Source organism: Pteronotus mesoamericanus, unplaced genomic scaffold (genome assembly GCF_021234165.1).
Source record: "Pteronotus mesoamericanus isolate MK-2021 breed Mesoamerican mustached bat unplaced genomic scaffold, CSHL_Meso_final contig_50, whole genome shotgun sequence".
Classification (NCBI taxonomy): domain Eukaryota; kingdom Metazoa; phylum Chordata; class Mammalia; order Chiroptera; family Mormoopidae; genus Pteronotus; species Pteronotus mesoamericanus.
The window spans coordinates 22590759-22603415 of record NW_026555186.1 but is presented as its reverse complement, the minus strand read 5'-3'; the positions used below and the strand labels follow the sequence as shown (position 1 = coordinate 22603415).

At 37.9% G+C, this 12657-nt stretch overlaps 1 protein-coding gene across 3 annotated transcripts in view; it reads right to left on the bottom strand.

Annotated features, from left to right (window-relative positions):
* The window catches only part of MAST4 (microtubule associated serine/threonine kinase family member 4), a 527956-nt gene that overhangs the window by 228875 nt on the left and 286424 nt on the right, over positions 1-12657 (bottom strand). The window contains exon 5 of one of the 3 annotated variants that reach the window (XM_054578437.1): positions 8337-8372. The exons of the other annotated variants lie outside the window; for them this stretch is intronic. Within the exon in view, the coding sequence (XP_054434412.1) occupies positions 8337-8372 (36 nt within the window). The remainder of the gene's footprint in view (positions 1-8336; positions 8373-12657) is intronic. 3 annotated transcript variants of the gene reach the window in all.

The following is a 12657-nucleotide window of genomic DNA, read 5'->3' as shown; positions in this document are numbered from 1 at the left end:
GAAGATTCTGTTGCTTAAGCTACTCGGCGTGTGGCACTTGGTTACAGCAAGCCTCGCAAACCAATACATGGGGCGGGACCGTCTTCACCCACCTCCCAAGGTCCAGCGCAGTGCTTCCTTCCTCTCAAGTGTCCGCACCCTGTGTGTGCCTCCAATTACCCTCAAGGCCCACCCCTTACAGTCACCAAAATGTACTTGCTTGGGGCTTCAGCCATGCAGGTTCCAGGAGTGGCTCCAGGAACATTCACGGACGGCTGGGGGGAGGGGGAGGAAAAACCGCAGGACCCTTCGCCTAACAAGGATCATCTATCACCATGACCTAGGCAATGAGAAGTCAGATGCTGCTAAATTGGGTACCTAGGTTTCAAAGTCCATGCGGGTGACAGAACTGCACAGATGTGAGGCTGCCAAAAGCTCACATAGCAGCAGAACTGAGTGAAAGAAGAGTAAGAGTAAATGAGTGTGTATTGGGAGGCACTGTAATCACTCACTTCTGATGATTCAACAAGTCTCAGTGTCTAAGTGGACTCTATCTTTCAGTGTCTCTTATGCACATTTCTCTGCTTCCATAACACCTCCCCGTTCTTTCCCTCTCCTAAACTTTTGGACACAGAATCTGTCCAGAAAACACTGGAAATGAAGGAGGCTGTAAAAGCTGGTACAGAAAGCTAAACCTTTTAATGCTAAAAGTGAACTAGAGGAAATCTCACTTCCATGCATAACCACTCTCCATCTTTTATTTTTATTTTTTAATTTAAAAAAATCTAGGAAGGAAATAACACAATGAACACCCGCTGATATATCAACTACTCAACTTGATCAATCAAACAAGCGCTGTTGAGGCCCCCTCACCCCTCTCTGGTCTCAGTTCCCCTTTTTTCCCCAAGAGGTGACCTGCAATATGAATCTGGCCTTTTTATCTCTCCGGCAAGCCACCCACCTAAAATGATGGTGACTCCTGGTTGTAGTCCCATTGGTTACTGTTTTTAAACCCTTTCTATCTCTTTCCTTTATTTCCCTCATCTAGCAAAAGAATAATTTTATCAGATACATGTATTCATGCCATGAGAGTATTCATACCATGGGAGGGACTGCAAATAGCTTAATTTGAGTCCTATCACTTAATATCATTTTTAGTCAATGTGTTACTTGCCCCCTTCCCTCCAGTAGAGCTGTGATATCAGGAATTCAAGCCAGGCCAATGAGAAATACACTTGGAATAGCTATTCCCTGCGCTCCTCCAGTCAGATCGGTAAAGGGAAGCCTGCATCGCTCATACTTAAAATGCTCCTTGATAAAAACTCAAAGTAGACACATCAGAATTTAGAAGATTAAATTTAAATTGCACTCCTTTATATAAAAGACTGAAAAAACATTAAAACATTAATCAGTCATGAATCCATCACTCTTATCTGTTTTTCTAAAAGACATAAAGGCAATATATGAAATAAAATTGCACTAAACTCAAATATGTTAAGTGGAGAACCCAACATTTATCATCATACTTGGAGCATAGCATAGTCTTCCAAAAGTTTGAACAACTTAATGGAGAAATTCTATAGCTGCTCAATCAACTCATGAGTTAGTCTGTGAATGTGTTGAGCAGTAAGGGAGACATGTGATTTTAAAATGCACAAAACAATATTCTACAAATATTCATGAAACAACTGTTACAAGCCAGGCGCCCCCCTGGCCCCAGGGAGCCTCCACTCTGGCAGGACAGCCTGTGCAAAGCGCCACGAATGACGTATCCTGAGGCTCTCCGGGAAGCCCTCCCTGATCAATAAATCACTCTACAAATCACAATTTGGCTGAGCATGGCTGCAGCACAGGTTTCTGGGGAAATCTTAGAAAGCCCCAAGTGTTAAAGCAAAACAAAGAAAATCTGTTCTATTCCCTAAATGAATATAGCATCTCTTTGTTGAGTACTGGAACCTATTAAAATGTGTTGTTCAGAGCGATTTCCTGCACATAAAAAGTGCAGGCTTCCCTGAACCTAAACAAATATTGCCAACAGCTGTAGAAAAAAAGGGTACCATTTGGAATTTTATAAAATGAATTACTGAAAATAAGGAAATGCCTCAGTACCCTAAACAACTCTATGCGACTGTTAGAAACAGCCCAGCACTTTGCTCTCCTGGCTGTTTCTGTTCAAAGATACCACAAATTCTGTGGGTATGCCGGACGCTCAGCTCATATTCGTCTGGTCAGCTCTAGGAAGCATTTGCCAACTGGGAAGAAAATGCACGCAAGTATCAATAATCATCAAGTAACAAGGATTTTAAAAAGAAACATAATAAAATGCTCATGAGATGAGATTTTGGATAAAAACTTTTGTTCTTTGCACTTCTATATATTTCTACAATGGATATAGTCAGGAAAGAATAATTAATGTTTTATGATCTAAGAATTCTCACGGTAAAATAAAATGCTACCCCGTTTCTTAAATGCTAAGAGACTGTGATGCTGAAAATACCTCAAGAAAAAAGCTATTTAATGCATCTAAAGATGCAAGGGTAAGCTTAATTCTCTGCCTTTTAAACTCTCTTTTCTTTAAGTGATAAGATATGGGGTAATTTTGAATGCATTTTTTTCCCTGTCTGTGGTTTCTTTTTCTTCTAAAATGATCACCTGCGTGACTGACAGAAGTATTATTCAAATTACTATTTTCTGCGAAGGCCAATTATCCCTAACTTATCATCATACTATAAATTCTACATTAGTAGTAAAAAAAAGAGAGAGAGAAAGAGACCATAATAATAGAGACACATATCAGTTCATTTTCCAAAAACAATTCTTGGAAATGCCTCCAGCTTTGAATTACTTCCCTCTGTGAAGGGACCCACAGAAGTTCAGAGAGGTCAGAGTGTACAGACGCTTATGAAATTAGCTATTTCAATGGAACACAGGTCCCTGGTTCTTGGTCACCGCTACTCTGACAGCAAAGCACCACGAAATCTCGTGAGTCAATGAGAGGAGATGGAACAGAGGGCAAGGCAAACGGTGAGGGCAGCTGGTTTTTAAGCTTCTTTGAGACAGCATACATTGCAGGATATGAGCATTTCCGGATATGGAAAAACAACTGAACCCAGGGCCAGCTACCTCTTTTATGACAGGTTTTGAAAGCTCATCTTAAGATGAGCTCTTTCTTCCTTCTGCTCCAAACCCCATTTCCCAATAATTGGATAGAAGGTTATGAAGCCAGACAACAATTTGCTACAATTCTGAATCCCTCTATCTACAAGGTCAAGTTTCATCAGTCTCCCCCTCCTCCTCAACAGCTTCAAATATATGACTGTGTTTTTAGGTGAAGGTCAGTGCTCAGGGCTACGAAGATGGGCGGAAAGATTTCTACACTGGGCAACAAAACAGCAAGTGTTCCAGCATCCTCAGTAGAGTCAATAGAGGGCTGAGAGTTGCCCTGACCTTTGCGGTTTCAGGACAGGTAGATCTAGGACCGCAATTAAAAAGAGGCCAAGAATGAGAGGATAACTTGACGTGAGCTACAATCTCAGAAAGCACCTACAGCCGTCAGAGCACTTCCCTCACTGGCCCGCTTCGTTTCTTTCAGGGCGGCTCATCCAATGGCTGGCTAGAGATATTTTTTCAGCCTTCGTTTTGAAGGTTCCTGCTGCCAACACCTGTCTCGATTGTCCCTGGCTGACCCCTGAAGACAAGAGGGTGAGATTCCCCAATATTAACGTACCCCAAGAGAACATCTCTTTCTGCCAGGCTCGCACTGGGTATGAAAGCCTTCCACTATCTGGCATTTCTTCTAATCAGTTATATTGCTTTGTGGCTCATTTTACAAAGCCACCTGGCTTTGCAGACATCAATGCAAGAACTATGAAAAACCCCACTTTTTTGTGGCCCCGCAATGTGCAGCGATCCACTTCAAAGTCTGGTAGGCTCCCAGGGTTCTGGTGTAGAAATAGCTCACTCAGACTCTTCATTGTTCAGACATCCAAGAAGCCTAGCCATCTAGGAGATAAAAGAGTTCTTCTGAAAGCGTGATGTAAAAGAAAATATTTGTTCAGTCACAGCGTTCCTACAAATGTGATCTTATGCTCCACGGCTGGATGTCTTAGAAGATGAAAATGAAGGGGCCTTAACAGATCTGATGGAGACCTGGTCAGGTAAATTGGAGGTTGGGAGACATGCGCTGTCCTAAATTGGAGGATGCTGAGGTGCCCTCCATCCTGTGAATATTCTTCTTATTCTTACAAAATGTTCTATACTTGAGGGTGGCAATAAAAAGAAGTGCTTTGACTTTTTTTTCCCCCACTACTGAATACAACTGCAATTATATTTAAAATATCCTTACTTTTTATCGCATTGACAGGTCCACTTCACTTTTGAAGTTTCTATTCAATACATTTCAATAGCCCTATCTCTTTCTAAGAAATAGGAAGCTGGCCCTTAACAAATCCGCCTAGGAGAAGGGACCAATGTATTTTTTTTTACTCTTCTTTGCAAGTAGTTATTTCATTCATTAGAATGTCAATATTAGCAGCAATGACAACTGAAAACTCGAGGAGATTCACATTTAAATATTTAGCTATATAAAAATATTGTGAGGATTAATAACTACGGGCCAAATTTAATTGTGCCATTTGAAAAAGTCATCCTTTGGCGTGACAATCTGGAAGTTAAATGCAGCTGGCAGTACATGCCCCCCAGCTCATAATAGGTTTCCCATAGGAGGCAGCTTTTTCCTCTTTAAGGCACAGTGAATACGGATCATTGACTACTGACCCAGCGGCTTCATCTGAATAAATGAAGCAGTCTCAACATATTTCTAAATGGCCAGAAGACCTGGCAGCAGAACAACCAAGTGCTTGGGTCACAATTACAGCTGATTTATAGTTTCTACAATGAGCCCAGGGAGAGGGGTCTTCGCTCCCAAAGAACTACATCTTCTCTGGTGATATAACACTTGACCACTGGCAGACCTGTCTAAAACTGAAGCAATCTGGAAGTTTCATGCTTGCATGGGAACTCACTGCATCTCAAAGTTTTATTCTACCTTCTATGTGTAGGAGGCAGAGCATATTCCAGTAGTGGATCAAGGCAAAATAAATACAGCAAACAGGTAAAATTATATTTGGGGATAATTTTAAGATAGTACCAAATACAGGTTATATTTAACAAGGGTAATATTTTAACATGAACAAGAAGATAGTATTAAATTAGAACAATGTTAAGTGAAGTTACATTTTGGTCATTTGTAAGCAAACTTCACAGCCTTAAACTGGTAATTAATGTGTAGAATACATACACCTTGACTCAGTTTTGTTTAATTTTTAATTGTAATACTTTTTTGCACCTTTTAAAATTAAGTATCACATAAGGTTGTTTTACTTCCATTTGATGTAGATTAAGGATACCTATGAATTAAGATGGATTCCAGTTTAACTTCTCTTACTAGGTCCAGAAAAGATATCCCTGGCCTTACAGAATACAATAACTGAAATATCTTTGGAGGTATGTCATTGTTTTTGGTCAGAACACTTGTACCATCACTTGCTTAGTACTTTTATGTAAAGCAGAGGGGGCTAACATAACAGTTGATTCATTGAAATCAAGACATGTGATTATTTATACCCAATGCTGCTGTTTTGGGCATCTCCCTCCTCATTCCTCAAGTCTTGTGAGCATTATTTTAGTTATTCTAATGCTTATGTCTTCCTAGTTTATCACTTCAAGTCCTCTATAGTGACTTTTTGAATATGTTGGAAATCTGCAGCAACGAGAGGTTTTCTGGCTTCAAGAATAATAAAAATAAAAATAAACAATTCTTGTTTATTGCCTATGGATTCCTATAGTCACTCCAGCCCCAGTCACAGATGGTTGCTTGTCTTTATTTGTTTTATAAAAGCTGAGAGGTTCTCTATCCTAACTGAAACAATTCTATCCTTCCAGAGTCTTTAAGACTGGGCAGGCCTGGACCAAATTAAAGGCTTCAATATTTGACAGTATTATAAAAGAAACATTCCTTTATTATTCATTTTATGATACCCTTATCTATTATTTTTACTGTGATTTTAAGTTCCTCCAATAGACTACATGTACTTAAAAACAGTTTCACTTTAAGAGCAACACACATGCATAATTATAATTTAAAATATACTCTATATCTTTTTATATTTATGTTTATCACACCTGTCAGTTTTGATGATTATTAAAACTTGAGTGCAGGAAACACAATTTGAGTTGACCAAAATACAGCTTATTTGAAAACATGATGTGCATTTTAGTTATCACAATTTATTATGTCATTTGTCACCTTTGATATAGCATGATTGTTTCTTGGCTTTTGGTAGGCTCCACTTGTTCAATGCCTTATAATTACCATATCCTCTGTCACTTACATTTCCACTGCTGGTCAGCAGAAGTGTCTTCAATAAGGCTCATTGGTCCTTAATAGCTCAAACTCCATATACCGTTGAAAGCATGCTTGTTCTTGGGCAGGGGGCAGTGTAAAAAAACCCTATTCCAAACCAATAAACCTTTCCCATTCCAATCATGGCATCCAGTTATATTCCAAAAAGAGTCTTGATGCCTTTTAGTGGGAAGTAATATTAGAGACCAAAATTGGGGTACAGGGAGTGACTATTTGATGGTTTAATATGAATATGGAATCGGGGCCAAAAAGTAACTGTTTATTACCTTCTTTAGAACAAAGCAGAAAAATTATGTTTGGTTTTGATTTAATAAAGATCATAAGTTCATACAGAAGATCTAAATTTAACTCCAAACTTACAAAGTCTTTTTTGGTCTTAATATGAGGAATTTTAATTCATTTTCCCCTCTTTTCTAAATTACCAACTTTAACATTTATACACATACAAAAATAAAGCCATAGCAATCCATTTATTTGAATTACAATATTGAAAGCACTAGGAGTCTCATTTTTTTAAAACATAATTGTTGGCTTTCCAAGTATATCATTCAATAATAATTACCATACATTAATTATTTCACAATTTCATATTTGGCTATAGAACTAATGATTGCATTTGTTTGTTTGTTTCGTTATAACCAAGTGAACATGGGTAGAACCTACATGGGGATTTCTCTTTGCTTTCATAAGCAAAATACAGACCTCATACGTACTTGTATACGTGTTCATTTGTATGAGAGTATTATTATTATTGCTTATTGCAGACAGTATTAGTGTTTAGTTCCAATATTTCAAATGCTTTTAAAAAAATCTAAGGGTATGTATTACCTTAATATTATAACAAAGTACCCAAAAAGCAATTAAGAATGTCAGTGAACCTGAATAAGTTACTATCAATCAACATGAACTTAAAATTAAGAATTATCTTTAAGATTCCCCAAATTGAGAAATATTAAATTTTTGGTTGTATCTATTATATTCATTGTTATATTGTCTTTTATATTCAAAACATTTAAGAAAAAACTCCTCAAATTTAAGTTTTAAAATTTAATTTAGGAGAAAAACATGAAAAAGTGAGTGGTTAAAAACAACCATGAAAAATATGAAAAGGGGACCAGTGAAGGATAACTTACCAGACACTACAATTCAACAGAAAGCCACTGCATTCAAAACAGAATGGTGTTGGCACAGAAACAGACAGACAGGAATCAGAACAGAGGTCAGAAATGATCCAAATACATACGTGACAAGGGTACCATTTCAGTCCCATGAAAAACAAAATTTCTTGTTATAACTAGGACTTAAGTATCTGGATATCCTTCTACAGGGGAAATAAAGAATCCTACCTTACTTATATTGTTTATAAAATTTTAAACTGGAGTAAGATTTAATGTTTAAAAAACTTGGGAAGAAAATTCAAGAGAATATCTGTACAATCTTGTAATAAACAACACTATCCTGAGCAAAACAGAGAAGTAAGGAGCAATTTTTAAAAAGACATTTTATTGAATAATAATAAACAATTTTCACTTGGCAAAAGGCATCATATACAGAGACAAGGACTGTAAAGATGTACTTGGACACATACAAGAGTATTAACATTTCTAAAACACAGTAAATAGCTCCTCAAAACTGTGAAACAAAACCACTACAATATAAATAAATGAGCAGTGGAAATGAACATGAAATGAAGCAAAGAGAAATTCAAATGGACAATAAACATGTGAAAATATACTGAACATCAATGGTAGGGTAGAAAATGCAAACTGAAGTAATGATCAAAGATGATAAGATTGGCAAGAATTAAAAGGAGTGATAGCATCCAATCCTGGTAAGAATGTAGGAAACAGGTACTCTTATGTTCAAATGTGATTTGCTATTGCTTTGGGGAAAATAATCTAGCAATATCTATTAAAATTAAAAATACACATACCGTTTGACCAAGCAATTCCACTTCTGGGAATCTATCCTATAGGAAAAAAAAAAAAAGGACCAGTATGTAAGGATACAGGTACAAAAGTGTGCATTGCAACATTATTTGTTGTGGGGCAGAGGAAGGGGAAGGCTAGTAATAACATGGATGACCATCAATGGAAAAATGGTTAAATGAAATGTCATATATCTAATATAGATTATATATTTATTAAAAAGAGCAAAAAGGAAAAAGGACTCATGGACATGGACAATGATGTGATGATTTTGAGGCGGGGGAGATGGGTAAAAGGGGACTAAGTGGTAATGGAAAAAATACAATAAAAATAAAAGAAAAAATAAAATAATAAGAATGAGATCAATCTGACTTGAAAGATTGACATTGTGAGAAACACACATTGAAGAGTAAGTGCTACACTCTCATATGTGTATCAACCATATGTGGTTGGTGGCTACCATACTGGACAGCACTGATCTAAGCCAGTGAGAATAATGCTATAAGTGCTGTCATATTGAAAAGTGGACCCATAATTTAACACAGCCCAATCAAAGAACAATCCATAAAGGTGGGGGGGAGGAATCGTCTCTTGAGGAGGATGAACAGGAACAAAAGTAAACGTGAAAACTGGGGGCAGCCATCTATGAGCCAGGAAGGAAGCCTGTAGTGTGAGGAAAGAGAAGCTGGGTCCTTGTGTCAATACTGATCCTCTGGATCAACCCCTGCAAGAAGCTTGCACTTTTCAGTTAGATGAGCTGGTAAATTTCCTTCATTTTTTCCCCAGCCATTATGAGCTAGGCCTTCTATTGTACTTGCAATCAAAAGTCTCCTAATTATTAAATGCATCTGTGGACAATGTCATGTTCAAACAAACAATCTTCTAAAGTGAGTTGACTCAAATGGTCAACATTTGTCATTTATTTGTAGTCAAGGCATGCTTTTGTTAAACCAGTTTTATTTGATAATATTTTTAGACATCTTCTGGAAACATGCTCAAAGAAGATTTCTGCCAACTAATTACTGATCATCCCAGGTAACAGCAACAATGGTTAAATGGTTAAATGAAATGTGATGTATCTGTAATATAGAATTTCTATGGTCACCACATAGAGAGTATCTCTCCCCAAGACAACACAGACATGAGGTATCAGGGTAATCAATGAGTTCCACTCTCATTCCACCATCTCTTCTGGTCTACCTCTCTGGACCAAGGTTCCTCAACTTTAGCACCACTGACACTTTGGGTAGATAAGTCTTTATTGCAGATGTAGATGGTGTTCTCCTGTGCTTTATAGAATATTTAACATCATACCTGGCCTCCACCCTCTACATAATAGGAGAAACCACACTCCCCAAAAGTTGTCACAATTTAAAAAATGTCTCTAGAGATTGTCAAATGTCCCTTGAGGAGACAAAATCACCTGTGGTTGGGGACCATTGTTCTAGACCAACAATTAGTTCAAAGGTACAAATGACCTTTATTGTTTTATGAGACTCAGTCATTGCTATAATTTTTAAAGCTTGATGTCACCCCTCCCTAACTGTCCCCTGCATCACAACCTTTCCAGACCTTGTGATCCTCTTCTCTGGTGGACACAAACACCTGAGCTTATAGACCTGAAGCTACCCAGTCATGCGCTTCCTCTAACCCAACTATGCCGAGCCTGAGCTGTCCACTGCAATTTTTCTTTCCAGGAGAAACGTGGGCAGTTCCTTCTGACTTCTTTTTGAAATCATTACCCGAGCTGCTCGCAGAACTACCTACCCAACCATTTCCCTTGGGCTTATCTGAGGGAGTTTTTCTGACCAAGGATTTGCTCATTTGCAGTCACTCATTTCTCATTTCAGTCTCCCCCAGCTGGGTCATCCATCTCCCCTGCAACACCTTTGGGGAGACAATTTTATCCCAGTGTCTCCACACTGTATCAACTTACATTATTCTCACTAATTTATGTCTAAGACTAGAGTTTCATTATACACTCAAAAACTCTTCACAATTCCCCAGGTTGATCTATACCTGTAATGCAATTCCAATAAAAATCTCAATGGATTTATTTTGTAGAAACTGACAAAACGATTCCAAAATTTAACAAAATAGAATAGCCAAAAAAGAACTTTGGAAAAAATTAACAAAGTTGGAGAACCAACACTGTTATCTAAACTTATTATAAAGCTTTAATAAAAATCAAAACTGCATGGTATTGATGTGAATACAGACAAATAGGCCAATGGAACAGAATGTCTATAAATAGACAGACACATAAATATATGGACAACTGTTTTCAACAAAGGTACAAAGCAATTGAGTGGAGGAAGGATAGCCTGTTCCATAAATGATGCTGGAACAAATAAGCAACTATACACAAGAATATGAACTTCAATCCATACTTCACCCCATATACAAAATTAACCAAAATGAGTCATAGACCTAACTGTAAAATTGAAAACGATAACTCTTCTGAGAAAAAAACATAGGAGATAAATTAGACTTCATCAAAATGTAAAACTTTTGCTCTTCAACACATGCTGTAGAGAGACTGAAAATATAAGCCACAAGCTGGGAGAAAATTTACCAATCGTGCATAGCAGTTTTATTTATAATAAACCTATAAGCAATTCAAGTGCCCATCAGCAAGTGAATGGATAATCAAACTATGGTATATTTACTTAATAGGATATTACTTAGCAATAAAAAGTAACAAACTATCACCACATGCTGCAACATAGATTAATCTCAAAATAACTATGCTGAGTGAAATAAATCAGACTCCCCAAAAAGTACAAACAGTATCATTTCATTTACTTAGAATTTTAGGTATGGAAACTGTTATCAACTGACTTGGCATGTAGGGGAAGAAGGAGCGATTATAAATTAATTGGTATGAGGACACTTCTGGGGGAGGTGGCCATTTCATTACCTTAATTGGGGTGGTAGTTTCTCAGGTAAATATGTATGTCAAAATTTACAAAGTTGTGTACTTTAAGTGCAGTTCACGATATGCCAATTATGCTTCAATAATTTTTTTTTTTTTAAGAAGAGTGGAGGGAAGTGTCGTTAGCCGTTGGGGAAAACACTAACTACAAGACCACGTACAGCTCTGCTGCTCCCAGGACAGCTGACGTTGGTGCATGCCGCGTGGGGTATCACGAGAGGATGCCGTTTCACGTTTTTGTCTGTTTGGTTTGCTGTTTTACATTCTGCTATGGGTTAACACATATAGAATTCACAGCTCCTGAGTGTTTAACATAATACAGCTTCGGTGATGTTAAATTGTAGATAAAAGGTGCGTGTTGGGCCGAGAGAGACACGCTAGAGCCTTGGGAAATACCAATTTCAACCACCTTTGCTTTAATTCTCCCCTTCACTATCTCCCAAGACAACCACCACCAGCCCTATCCCTTCTGTGACCTTGAAGGTGCTCTCCGACCGACGTGTATCAGAAAAAAAGTCAGATGAGAGCCAAGTGGCCTGAATCCTCAAAGATCATAATTGACATGATTTTAACCAGATGTGTGGTGATAAAAATGTTCCCTGTGATTCTATCAGAATCAAGTACATTTACATACAAATTGGTAATACCTTGGAATCCCACTTAAAAAAAAACAAAAAAAATCCCACCACCATCATTCCCCAACACATGAAACCTGTATACTGATCTATTAATTTCATTTCAGTATATAGTGTCAAGTGCATTTTTAAAGATACTTTGTTGGTTCCAAGTGCTTCTTTAATCCACAAGGATTGGTTTTAGCGTTTAAACTAATTTATCCTAGACATATAAAACCTTCTGCTTATTCTCCCAGATAATTGATTCTTGATTTGTTAAGCTTCTAAACATGATGCTTTATACCCTGAAATACAAAAGCCCTGGTGAACTCACTCCTGTGCCCCATGCAGAGCGAATGCAGTTGAATGCCCCAGCAGAGCGGCCACGGGGAGCTGAGCAAAGGAGCAGAACGCCCTCCCTTTGTCCTCCTGCCAGTCCCTACTGTCCCCTGCAGTAAACATTATCATTTGTTCCACAGCAGCTACACAAGGATGGTGCCAACTCCTCAAAGCAAATACCCTCCTCAGCTTTCAAAAAATAAAAATAAATCCCAGAGACAACCTCTGCCTCAAAGCTGACCTCCCTAAGTAAAAGCGCATACCACCGCCGCCAATAACAATGAAAGGCTGCACTGGAAAATCACGATTTAGCAAGAGTTCTGCACTCAGTACTGATGTGACTATAAGGTTCACCCCATTGGTCTCTATGACACAACAGGAGTTAGAAATCATTTTTGCTGCACAGTGAAGAGCACAAAGCATGTGCCAAGTTAATAT